The 13,974-nt window shown below is 33.3% G+C and overlaps 1 protein-coding gene across 1 annotated transcript in view; it reads right to left on the reverse strand.

Annotated features, from left to right (window-relative positions):
• Positions 1-1,765: 1,765 nt before the first annotated feature.
• The window catches only part of TRPA1 (transient receptor potential cation channel subfamily A member 1), a 31,321-nt gene continuing 19,112 nt past the window's right edge, over positions 1,766-13,974 (reverse strand). The window contains exons 14-27 of the mRNA XM_041412826.1: positions 13,789-13,955; positions 12,837-12,930; positions 12,169-12,228; positions 11,350-11,448; positions 10,485-10,555; positions 9,855-10,002; positions 9,170-9,259; positions 8,779-8,948; positions 6,551-6,680; positions 6,244-6,426; positions 5,243-5,311; positions 4,517-4,627; positions 3,960-4,057; positions 1,766-2,166 (exon numbers count right to left, since the gene is read on the reverse strand). Of these exons, the coding sequence (XP_041268760.1) occupies positions 1,935-2,166; positions 3,960-4,057; positions 4,517-4,627; positions 5,243-5,311; positions 6,244-6,426; positions 6,551-6,680; positions 8,779-8,948; positions 9,170-9,259; positions 9,855-10,002; positions 10,485-10,555; positions 11,350-11,448; positions 12,169-12,228; positions 12,837-12,930; positions 13,789-13,955 (1,722 nt within the window). The 3' untranslated portion in view covers positions 1,766-1,934. The remainder of the gene's footprint in view (positions 2,167-3,959; positions 4,058-4,516; positions 4,628-5,242; positions 5,312-6,243; positions 6,427-6,550; positions 6,681-8,778; positions 8,949-9,169; positions 9,260-9,854; positions 10,003-10,484; positions 10,556-11,349; positions 11,449-12,168; positions 12,229-12,836; positions 12,931-13,788; positions 13,956-13,974) is intronic.

The raw sequence follows: 13,974 nt of genomic DNA on the forward strand, positions 1-13,974 counted from the left end.
CAGCAAGGGACCACATACTCTACTCTTCAGCTCAGTCTACAAAAATTTTTAATCATGATTTATATTCCAGTTGTACTTTTCCTTAAACTCTTCATCTCTTGTACTTAGGCTCTATTAGATAGTTCTACTACATACAATTAAATATTAGTCTGATGATTTCCACAGAAAGCAAAGTCAATAATTCAATGTTGTAATATTTGCTAATTATAAAATAACTTATTTCTGTCTTTCTATATAAAATTGGAAAGGAAAACTTTTCCCAAATTGTGAACACTCAGAAAAGCTGAGAGGCAGCTTGATATAAAGGTCTCAGAGTTCTGTTTAAACATGCTTGAAAGGCTTAGACTGCAAAACTCTAAGTGCTGACTGCTTTGTTCTTGCTGTAACCATACTACTGTTCTTCACTCAAAACACTGCATTTAGGTCCCATTTACTTACCTAAAAATGTTATCACTCACTGCCATCTAGTGTTAATGGCACAGACTGCCAGGAATTTAAAATTGCTATTATTACACTTTTCAAGTTCTATCCTAAGAACCTGGTCATTTTTTTACTGACAGAGGGAGCTGCAGATGCACAGCAGTGCAGAAAACCTGAACAGTTTATTCACAGGAATAGATCTGACTTTAGGAGCCACAACAATTTCATAGACTATAGTTATTTTTTTACTTTTTCTGCTCTGACTCTGCTTACATGTTCTCTTCCTGTTTCACTGTTTCACAACAGGCTTGGCTCTGGAGCAGAGCTGCTCCTTCAGCAGCCTCCCACTTTCTTTATTTTACCTGGCAAGGATTTAAAGTCTCGAAGCTGGAATAGAGCAGTTGGGTGAGAAAGAATTTTGCCTACTGAGTATCTGTGGCAATTTTAAGTCACAAGTCACATTAATTTACAGTGCATCTTCCAGTGTCTTGTGAAGACTGAACAAGTTCTGTACAGTGTGAATTACCTCCTAGTGACTACCTTTTAAATAAACAGAAATCATAATTGGTTTTTATGGGAAGAATTAATGTATACTAAGGTCTTAAAGAAAATGTCTGAATTCAAAAGCAGACCACAGAGCCTTACCACCATGCATAGTCATAATTAGTTTATTAGCACTGGTTTTGAAACAAACATATTCAGGCACTTAAACACATTTTAATTAATGTTTATTAAATTTAATATATTACCATATATTACATAATGCATGGAATATTCAGAAAATGAATATTAAAACCAAAGTGCAGATTAAAGTTGCAAGATCAGTTTTAGCTTATCAGGAAGGCCAAAATCACATTAGCAGTATAAGGACAGCAAGTTGTAAATGACTAATATTAAACATGTCATTCTATCATTGCTAGGTGCATGCTAGTAAAAATGATCCTGCTATGAACTGCTTCCACTTATCTAGAAAAGAAAGTAGTTATTTCCTTACATTACAACTTCATGATCCTTCATTTCCTACCTTTCAGGCCTGATCCTGCAGTCCCTACTCAGCAAAACTTCCAGCGCACTCAGTCAGATTAGTTTTGTACTTTTTCTTTAAGCTACACAAAGCCCATTGGCTCTCTCCAAACACCTGAATAATAAATGACTAGAATCTAATTTCTAAAAATTTAGAAATTCTAAAAATATTCGTAACAGAAAATAATGTAATTGCATATAGACCTAAGTGTACCAGGGCCAAACCCAGGAACAGATCTAGACAGAAGCCTTGGGAACTGCCAGGACAGCAAGGCTGGCCTCTGTTGAGTTAGGCACTTTCCTGATTAGCCAGTCACTTTTAGGATCACAGTTTTGGATGTAGACATCTCCAGTCTCTTTAAATACTGTTTTGAGCACCTGCATCCTGGTTTTGGATCTGGCCTTTTTTTATACTTGAGTACATGATGTATCACATTAACATTATGCAAAGACAAACAAAATGATAATACAACATGATATCATAGCCTAGTCTAGAAGAAGCTATTGTTCTTTTCTGTGCTTGGGTTAGGCACATTTGTTTTAACAGCTTTTAACACTGTATCCCATTTACTATTCTTGTGCTCTAACTGCCTCTTCCTAAATTTGTGCTGAAATAAATCATTGCTGTCTTCATCCTCAGCCTCTGATACTATCTCCATTTTTTGGATAATCAGTTTAATGAGGTCATGTTGCTTTTCCAACAATGTTGATATATCTTTGAGCCTAAAAAGCAAACAAACAAACAAATATGCATCAGGTTTTGTCATTTGATTTCAAAGGACATTGACTGAAGTCATTAAAGTTACAGATCTAAAAATTGACAGTACTTCACTCTTCTGACAGTACTTAAACCTTCTGTTAACAAAGACTATTATCTAGAATACATTTAATTCTTCAAGCTGAAGAACTCCATGTTACAGGAAATAGAATTAAAGAACAAACTCTTTGTGGTTCTTGTGAAAAGCAACTTAATATATAGTTAAGGTAGAAGCAACTTCACTCTCAAACAAAGCTGCTGACTGCTCTATCAAAACTTTTTCCTACTGACCTATTTCCTTGTCTGGCAAGAAGAAGGCCAGAGCTGCAATGGCAATAAAGCAACCAAAAACATTTAGTGAAATTCACAACTACTTTTACAGCATATGAGAAATACTCATGAGGCACTCACTGATCTTTTTCAAAGTGCTATCCAAAGTGCAATTGATGCAATTAAGTAGTTAAACTAAGTTAGCACCACATGTACAGAACACAGTAAGTGTTATCTCTAAGGAAACAATGAAAGAAATGGGAAATGTGACTAGAAACTCTCTTTATAAAACTACCAAAGAGGCATTTTGAAAATCTACTTTTCTGAATGTCTAGACTCACAAAATTACAACATGAAATCCGGTGTGACTGAAAAGGTTCTTTGGGAAGAACAGGTGAGGGGTTTATAGAAGTAGTTAGGTTTTTAGTTTTTTTTTTTTTCTTTTTTTTAAACAAGAAATGGTAATACACGTTAAAATATGTGAAAATCACAAGAATTAAAATGCAAAGTGAAAGAAAACCCTGCCTCAAACCAAAATGCAAAAATACATACACTCAGCACTGACACTAGCTCCAGTAGTAACTGAACTGCTTTGAACTCGATAAAAACACACTGGCAATGTAGTAAGAGTTTTCAGTTCATATTTTCAGAGTAGTATAAATGACTTTCCACAATGATAAGGTCAGAAGTTATTCTATTGCAAGTAATTTTATAAAATTATAGTTTTCTTCCTTCTCTGTAGGAAAAAAAAATCCCAACCAAGAAAGAGTCTGTTTTATAACATAATGATGTAGTATGCATTTGAAGAAAGACTTGCTAAAGTCCATGATTTGCCTATATCTGTAGGGTGTAGTCTCACCACCTTTCAACTCTTGCTGAGTTATTCATGCAAAAAAACCCAAACAACTCAATCTGAATCTGTGCAGGCAGACAAAAATTTGGTAGATTTAAAAAAAAGGAAAGGAAAAAAATGGAGGAAAACTACTGCAGGGGAAAGTGAGACTGAGTGAGAATACATTTTTCTAGTTGTGCATTCATAGTAAGCTTTTTTGAAACCATTCTTATGGATACGTTGGTATGAAAGTAAATCAAGAAAGTACAAAGAATTCCTTCCAAGGCTTTGGGAAACATGATTTGTCCAAGAGAGAATCAATACCAATCCATTTTTGGGGAAAAAATCTGAATCTGATTTACCCAGTGGAAAGTCAATAACAGATTGTGTATACTTGCAAACTGACTGGAATTACATCACTTGGGAGTTCTGAATAACCTTTGAAAACCTCCATTTGCAAAACTCTGAAATGAAAATCCATCTTCCCCATTACTTCAGATTACTTTAATGAGCAACAAGCTGTCCTGGTTGTGCTGGGGACACAGAATTTTGCTTTTTAGATACAGTATGCAGCTTTAAAATACTTTTAAAAATAGAAGTATGTTTGTAATATTGGTTCTACTTAATTTTTCAACTGCAAAATATCACAAAAAATACCTGTATTTCTGCTTCAGAACTTCCAATTCTAGTGTTGTATCAGGGCTCTGTGCATATGTGGTAGAGTCCTCACACCCAAAGCAATACTGGAACACGCTCTAAACAGAACATGGAATCAAACTTAAATAGGTCCTATAGTCTGACAACAGATTAAATATGTGAATAGTAAGTCTTCACACATTGTTAACATTGAAAAGATTTTCTGTTTTGATGCTCTTTTCTTATATATTAAAATGTTTGTTTTATAAGAAAATTCAGTCTGTGAACAACAGCTCAAATAAAAGAGGAAAAGCCAAAAGGGAGTAATTTTACTTTTTATCTGAACATCTTTTGTAGCTTGACTTCATAAAGTTACAGTTCACTGAGTACTCAAACACCAATTTTATCTGAATACAGCTGCACTCAAACTGATTTATCATTTTCACTGACCTTAGTCAAGGTCTAATCACAATTCCCTTGATGTCAGTTAATAACACAATGTCCTTAGCAATGAGTGTACAAAGTCAATCATACCCCTTTTTGGTTAGAATTCCTCTATCCAATATTCACCATCTTACCATAAATCCACAGTATCTTGGCCTGTTGGGATATACAGTGATTGATTCCTGGTCCACTCGACTTAAGAACCAAAATGGCAGCTTCTTCTCTAAGTTGGTATGAAGATTAACCTAAATGTGGTTTTGCATTTAGAATCAGATACACTGTCTTAAGATAAATACATATTATATGTGAAAATAACAATCATGCCACTACATTCAACTCACTAGTACTACCCCACACTGCAAACAGTGGTATAATATCTGAATAGTCCAGCCCAGACACTAAAACTACATTGTCATAATGAGTATTGAGTATCTTAGCAGAATTAATTTCTCCACATAGATGTGCACTCTTTTTACTAATGAGAATTTAGTACAGCAGAATGAATTTGGTATCCTTTTGATTTTTGTGTACCTTCTTTCAACTGCATAGGTTCTCTGCTAAAAGAAAACTGCAATTTTAGGCTTTGCAGTGACTGATTTTGAGATTCTGGTTTTGGAAAAACTCAGAATTGCTTGAAATGATGGTTGAAAAATTCCTTAAAAATGCATTTGTACACTTCCTTGGCAATGATTCATAGGAGTGAAAATGAGATTCAGGATAAGATGCCATGCTCACCAATTTGCTTGACAGATATCCTAAGATAGTTAGGAATGTGATGACAAATCAACTGATTATCTCAATGGTGTTCAAGCAATGATATGTATTTCCAACCTTTGACACCTTCATGGTCTGTTACTCACCTGCATTGCAATCCTTTTGAGTGCAGCATATTTTTGTACTTCAGCGATATCACCAACAGCCAAACCAATCTAGAAGAAAGAGAAAGAGCTCATTATCCATTTTTTTCATGGTCTGTTATTTCAATTGTATTCTCATTTTCACTTAAATTAAAAAAATATTCCAGAGACTTAAATTATTTTTTCACTTGAATTTGGAAACATTTTTTATATATTTGGAAAATATGTATCAATAAATGTTGAGGGTATTTCTACCCACAACACTCTTGGTAAGGCACTGAAGTGCTACTTTTGCCAAGAATAACATCTTTCTTTTACATTCTTCATTACTGCTGTAATGTTAAGAAACTGGTTGATCTCTTGATTAAGTAGAATCATGTCTGCAATAATCAAGTTTAAAAAACATGAGATGTTTGACTTTTATTGCTCAGCTCATGTGAAAATGTGATTTCCTAAATAAAAATTATATTCAGTGGAACATGGCTGGAAATATATTACATATTTCCCCCCCCTCTTCACCATTGTTGTGTTTTCTGATTCTTAACTTTCAGGTCAAGTTTGTTAGTAAGTTCTCTCTCTACTTCTGTTTGCTGTTTTGTGTGCAGTGGAGATTTGAGTTTGGGCTTTTGGGGCTTTATTCTTTTAATTTAAATTCTTTTTACTGTTAGGTTATGATACAAGGGATTGAACAAAAATCATTGTTCCCCAATTTTCCTTATCAAGAACTCAGAATAATACATTGCAGCTCCAATTCAAATTCCATCACAGTTATTACCTAAAGATATACAAGATACTCCTGCCAGGAGTGAGGTGTGGGAAAATACTCACAGCAGTACACTAGATGGAAAACAAGTGCAGAGAACAGGGACATTTTAATATGTTACTGAAAATATCCATTAAATAATGAGTGGCTGTCACTTACTGAAGTAATTCTACACACTAGAACTCTCTATACATACTTGTGTTTAACCACTTTTGTATATTAATAAATAGCTTATACTTACTAGCAAGTTCATAAGAAGGATTGGAATAAGCAAGGTAAATATAATGAGAACTGTGTAACTCAGGAATGGATATGGCAATTCACTGCTGAGTAAAGGATCAAGGAATGCATCATGGTAATTAATGTCTCCCAGCATCATTGCAAATGTCTTCATTATGGAAAGCAGAGGTGTGCTGTATGTTTGCTGCAAAAAGAAACACCAAAATAAAGAAAAAATTCAACTGATGGAATTTGTAACTGAAGTCTTGAGATGTTTTAGTCAAAGATAATATTTATAATTATAAAAACTTAACTAGAACTGAACTAACCTGTGAACCCAAAAGGACAAAGAAACTCAGCCCAAAGGCCAGTATCAGGAAAAAGAAAACCACAGCAATCCGAATCAAAGTCCTCAAAATTTCCCAGAACATCACAACATAGATTCCATAGTTCTCAAACCTAGGCAATAAGTGAACAAAAAAGATATTGAATCAGTCATAGAATCACTTAGTTTGGAAAAGACTTCTAAGATAATCAAATCCAACCATTAATCTAGCACTACCAAGTCTACCCCTAAACCATTGAATGCTGAAGTTTGAGTTCCTTTCAATTATTTCTGTAAGGCAGTAAGCAACACTGATTTTCTTCTGTGGAAAGAGACACTGCCTCTCTGAGAAATTGTGTGATGGTAACAAATCTGTTCTACTTTCACGTCCAAAAGAGTGCTAGTGATCCTGCTCACAGCAACCCTAAACTGCATAATCTTATACTTTAATGCACAAGAACAATTTTCAAGATAGCATTTTTCATGGATAACATTTATTTCCTCCATAGGCACAGGCAGTACAGTATTGTACCACTGCTGCATTCAGAATAAAAAAGCAAGCTATTCAACTTTTTACTGCTTCTCAAAACAAAGTAGCAACCAGAACAAAGGACAACTGTCACCATAATCTACGTAGAAGCCACATGCCTGATTTAAAAGATTTCACTTTTTACAGGATGTGAAACAAATGACATTATGTAGTTTTAGTGTAATACAAACAATGGAAAACAAACAAAAAGAAACACACTGCTCAGGAAAAGGAGAATAACATAATTTTAAGACACCTGTGTTTCCAACAACAATCTGTTGTTGGCAAGCCTCTCCTCTTCTTGATTAACACAAAAACTAAATATCAGAACAGGAATTACCATAAAGCAGACTAAATTACTTTTTCTTTCAAACCTGATGTTGGGAATTTATGTCCTCTCTGAAATCCAGGGAACAAGAGATTTTTTTAATGCTACTAGAGTAGCAACTGTGATAACCCCTATGCATGTCTTCGCTCTGAAACCTTATGTGCAAGACTGACAAGGTCAAGCTGGAAATAAAGCAAACCTCATCTTCTCTTATCGGGCATTTATTGGGCAAAATTCAGTTGAAGTCAATGGAATCACAGGTTGCTTTGGGAAAAGACAGCCTGAATGAAATAGGAAAACCATGTGTAGAGTTCTACTGCAACACACCCGAAACAGCAGTCAGGCCAGGAAGGCGTTTCATCCAACAGCAGAAGAAAGGTTGTGCAATCATTTGTTTCCTTTTTCCTGCTCAGCCTCAACCCCCGTTTTGCCGGGAGCAGACAGGACACCCCATTCATCGGTCTCTGAGATCAGACACGGCGTGGGGGAGCGTGGACAATGTTTGCAGAAGAGGCAAGACCATAAAGGTACACTCTTTGCCATTAACTCTGTTTACAAACCATCTCCTTAAACATCCCTACTACAGTAAAAGAATCCTGAAATTAATCAGCAAATGTTGTGTTTGTCTGTCTGCAAGACTTCATGAGGCTGATTCGTGCATATGTACAATATGAATTGGAAGAACATTTATGCAGTGTTACCACATTCAGTCCTGATCAGACACAAATGTGTTTAATTTATTAGTCTTAAACACTACACCCACACTAATTTTTTCCTCCACCCAGCTCTCCTGCAGTTCATAACTCTTGGACACTATTGTACCAGTGACAACACATAAGATAATTAAGGGCAATAAACAGACATGATGTCAACTGAAGAAATTTACAATTACATCAATTGTAATTTTTTACAGGACACTATGGCATAAAGTGAGATATGCCATTTAATATGGAAATTATAAAGGAATTTACCTTCTGCCAGGTATTACTCATAAAACCTGACTTCCTTATACCATTCATAATTTATATCCTTCTATGTTCTTTTAAATTCAAAGTCTATACAGTCTAGTGAAAGATGATTTAAAAAAAAGATAAAATTAAGCATGGCTGTGCTTAATTAACATTAAAATAAATATTGTTATTTCTATAGTTGCTATAACACATGTTGTGATGCTCCACATGGAAAACACTGAAACTGACTTTACAGCTCATCAGAGATAAAAAATTCCTATAGTCCTAATCTGGAAACTTGTTTAGTTTGAAAAAAATAAAAATACAAAATGGGATTCTCAAACTTGATCAGTCACTATTTAGGATATGTAAAATATCTGAAAATATTAAAATATTTTATTGTAAAGCCTGTAAAAAATTTTTACCGTTGAAGATAAAGCAAGAAGTTCATCCAAGACAAGTACACAGCAATTGCTCCACATTCCCACTGCAAATGAGCTGGTGTATTAATAAATAAAGAAGACACAAAAATTATGCTTGTAGTATAAATGGTCCAGTCCAGTAGATTGGAGTAATCCAACAAATATTTCAATTTCTAGGATTTAAGAGAGAAAGGTTAATATTTACAAGTCATCCACCATTAAAACACTGAATTCACTATTTAATTTCTCTTATCAGTTTTAATTGTTATATATAAATTAAAAAGTATAAATTAACATTTCCCTTCTAATCAAGAAAAAACAGATTAATTCAAATATCATACAAACTGCCATGCAAGCACACTGTCTGATTAATGTTATTTCTCTCTGTACTAACCTGCTGAATCAGCTGAAATATTTCTTTGCAGATGCCCAGTAAACTCATAATTAAAACTAAACACATACACACCCTTGTGAAGTATGAATCCTGAAACAAAAATCAGACCACAAAAAGAAATTATAAATTATTAAAAGAATGTTCATTTAATCTCTACCTATTATATATATACATTATATTGACCAAGAAAAGTAACCCTGTTAGCCTGTGTCAAATACTTATTACTATCTATATTCTGTTTTACTAATATTTATTGTGAAATCCCTGTTCTGGGTTGGGCTGTATATGTGATTCTCATGAATTTTCATATATCAGCATATCTTTATAAAACTTGTATATCCTTTGCATTTGTTTTATTTGATATTTCTACTAGCATATCCTTTTTTGAGTTTCAGTTCTATGCTTTTTCTCTCATGTGAATCTTTTTTCTTCAATATTAAACAAATATTGTTTACTTCATCAGGGTAAAACTGAATTAACCAAGTTAAATATAAATTTCTCAGAAAAAAATAAGAAATGAGAACTGAAAATCATCTAAAGAGGTTGCTGCTGAATGTTTAGAAATATATACTTCAATTTTATTCCTTAGAGTTGCTAGATCATAAATTAGTCTAGAAATTATTTTAATAATCATATATTTTTGCTATAAATCTCCTGAACAGATTGTAACTACTAATAAAAGTACCTCATATTCTAATGGTCTTGCTTCATAGAGGTCTGTTCCATTCAAAGGTCTTCCTGGTTGTATGTGAGTGACCAGAAGAGTCAGTGGGATGAGACCAAGAGAATATATGCCTAAATTCATTAAATGTGCTCGAAACCCATAGGCCATCCTTGAAAGTCAGAATGTTAAAGTTACAACACTTTTCAAATTTAGAAGAGCATGCATTCAAATTTAACAGTCAGTAATGTCTTCAAGATGAGGAAATAAATATTTCTTGAAACGTCCCTTTGTGATGAATGTGTTCATCACTTATGTGGACAGAAGTGTATTTGCCACTCTGAAATAAGTTCCTTTCACTTTTAACTTGGCAACCTTATCACATATTTTGCAATAAAGAGGAAACAAAATTATTAGTTGCCTTTGTTGTAAGTATCAAAAAATCTTTACTAAATACTAAGTTGTACTTTATGGAAAAGACATTTGCTCAGTCATCTCTATAAACATACACATTTTAATAAACAACTTTCAGGCAAAATAGTCTTTATCTTGACATGCAGTATTATAACATTTTATATAATAAAATAATATAATTTTATACAATATTATAAATTTTTATTTTATAATATTTTATAACCATTAAAACAGACCAACCACTTCATAAGCAAATATTCTTTACACACGGGATGACTGAGGAGCTCCATGCGATTGTGGCGCACCATGGCCTACAAAACACAAATACAGAAGGGTAAAACTTCATTCATCTAGGTAAGTAAAGTGTTTACAAAACTGGCTGGGCCACCTTTTTAACCTGATTATTAGTCTAATGAAAAGTAAAATACGTGTAAGATATTGCAAAGTTCTTTTGATTAAGCACTCTGGCCCAAACCCTCACTATCTTGCCCTCTCTGCCTGCTAAGGCATTCAGCTTCTCTGTGGGGCTCTCTTAGTCTATTTCAAGCTTCAAAAATTATACAATTTTCACCTATACCTGTGAGACCAAGTTTTACATTTAATGGGAAAAATATTTATTTATTTATTATTAGACAGTATAACAAGTAATTGCCAACAGGAATCCCAAAAAGCAAACATATTAAGCCAGAAAGTTTGTTATATAGACATTTTCTAACAAAGAATGAGAGAACAGATTGACAATGCAAAAAACTAGCAAATTTGTTTCAGGCATCATAAATATTTTGCAATTACCATATGAAAAAAATCAGCTTGTCAGGTTTGTCAGTGCCTTACATTGCAGTGCATGGTCACTACAATGACTGGAGTGTGGTTTTCTTTGGTGTACTGCCTACATGTACAGCACAATATCCTGAGCATTCGTAGTTTTATCTAAACCTAAAATAAATTTTATTTATCACTTAGAACTTTGGCCCATACCTAATTTCAATATACTTTCAATATAGAAACTTATGGCCTTTGGAGAAGAAATTTATGATGAAAAATTCAAGCCCCTTCATTTTATCTAAACCAAGACAGCAGGCAATGATGTCAGAGTAAAACTTACATTTAAAGTGGTAAGTGGTTCATAGAAAATATCTTCACCATCCTTTACTTTCTTGTTAAGTGTCAAGGGACACTGAAGATATCTGAAGTTGTATTCAATCTATATAATACACCAGAAGGTACATATAATGCAAATTATTATCTCAGTCTTAGATGATGTTCTTAATACAAAAAAGTCTATCTTTTAGAGAGCATCTTGTGTCAAGGTAGTCAGAATCAAGATGTATATTCACTGTCAGCTGAACACATGCCATCAAGATACAGTAGTATCTTGCAGTAGCAAAAAATTTGCAAGTTTTCTGTTAATGACGTGGACACAATCCAATATAATCATTGATAAGGTGGTTTTCAATATGGTTTCAAAGGTAACATAACTGGAGAACATTCATGTCTCCCTAGCATTAAAAGCAATCTACTGATTAAGATTTTGGAAAAGTTTTTACAAAACAAAGAAGCATGTTGAACTCTAAATTATTGATGACAATTGCACCACTTATTACAACCATACTTTCAATACTCATAGATATTACATGTCTTCTCTCACTGCTATTTTGAAATACCCATTGCAAAAATTAACACAGCAAAGATACCGTTTATGGACTGTAAAAGTTTAATGTCACACTTATTAAAATATGTAAGCATGAAGATTACAGAAACTGAACTTCAAACAATTTACAGTCCAAAGAATAAAATAAGATCTGTCTCCTGTGTTCTGTATTAAGATCTGAGATTCATCTACAATAGTACTTTACACATATGAGCTTGACATGTACATTAAAATATACGTTTTGTACTTTCCTTAACTTTTAAATCTACTTACATAGAAGTCTCGACTTGTCTTTTCCTCTGAAGACTCAATTATGCAGTTGTCCAACACCAGCTTTCCAGAGGAACAGAAAAGTGAATTAAGGTGAATAGGCAATGCTCAACAGAAAGAATATGTTTAGACCAGAAGAAAATGACCATCAAATACAATAATCAGCTAACGGAAGTGATGGCTCAGTCAGATTTTATGATGTAAGTTTTGAAGACATAAAACTCAAGTTTTCATGTAGGAGTTAAATATAAATGCAGTTTACAAGGCTACTGCTAGTTTACAAGTATGAAGTGTGAATAGTTTATGAATACATATGTACCACTTTTAATTAAAAATAATTTCTGTTGTGTCATTTGGCAGTTAGCTAAGAGAGTGAAAATATCTCAGATGATTTTGAACCCAATTCACTTATGACTCTCATTGCATTTATATATCATTTTTGTGTTACTTTTATAACTCCATTGATCTCAGGAAACTAGGAACTTTTCTAATACTGAAGAACTTAAACTGGACAAACTGTGACTATTACTAAAATACTATTAAATAATTTTGTGAACTTATTTCTATTTTATAATAATACATATTAGAGAGCACAGCAAACAGAAGAATAAATGCATTAAAACAAAGGTTATTATGTGAAGTAATTTCTTTAACATGTGCAGAATACTTACTTTAAATGAATCAGGAAGATACTCAACCATTTCCAGCAAAGGACATTTATTGGCACTGGAAGAGTGAGAGAAAGTCACAACAGCTTCTTCCCATCTGCAAAAAAATATTTCAGATAATGGAAAACTGATTAATGAAATATGTTTTTAGTTAACTACTTTTAGATTATTTGAGTTTCATTTAGGATATTGAAAAGCATAACGCATAATGTGCTAATTTTATGCACTATTAAATGGAAACTAAGCTGTTTGGGGAGTAGCTGAGTAATAATCTGGACACATCTCTAGGAATGATTCATGTTAAATTCTGTTATCAATTAAACAGAAATGTTTCAACTATGCTAAGGCCTCCTAAAAAAATATTAAACTGGAACAAATTTTGGAATCTTGGGTTACAAAATTACACAAATAATAATAAATGCAGTAAAATCCTGTCAGTATTCCTGTAACTCTTACCAAAAGATGTTCTCATTAGGCAATGGAGTACTGCTTTATTCCAAAAGTGGGGCTTCGCTATACCTTAACCTAAAATATTCTAAACTGCAGTTGAATAGCCACATTTTAAAATACGCGCAACATTTAAAATCATGATTTTAAATTAAACCTCTTGAATTATTTCAGTTCTATTCACATTTTGATTTAAATTTTATAGGCATTAAAACATTATGTGAAAGGCCAAAATTATTTCTGATGGTTTCTAAAGGTTTTTTACACACAGAATCCAATTACTCAATGTAATATGAAAAACAACTTGCCATATGACTGATGTCCATTATGTACGATTTTGCCATTTTTTATTTGTGCTCATTAGAACAGAACACAACCTCTGGAATTTTAAAATAAGTACTCAGTTTTACTATTAAACAACAGATTTTCAGAACTTAATCTCATTTAAGAAAACCAAACCAGAACATGTGGGCAGACAAATTTAAGAAGCATTTTCTCTGTACTTTACCTTTTGTGCAAAATGACAGCAGACACCACGTCTTTTCTCCTATTGTGTATTGCTTCATGGAAAAAAGAAGCTACTGCTTTGTTGAACAGAATTTTTGCCCCATAGTCAAGAAGTAACCTCACTGCTTTTGCATGTCCTTCTCGTGCGGCCAAGTGCAAAGCTGTGTTCTGTGCAGACAAGCAGTAC

The sequence above is a fragment of the Onychostruthus taczanowskii genome, unplaced genomic scaffold, assembly GCF_017590055.1.
Source record: "Onychostruthus taczanowskii isolate IOZ18803 unplaced genomic scaffold, ASM1759005v1 scaffold4, whole genome shotgun sequence".
In the NCBI taxonomy this organism is placed as follows: domain Eukaryota; kingdom Metazoa; phylum Chordata; class Aves; order Passeriformes; family Passeridae; genus Onychostruthus; species Onychostruthus taczanowskii.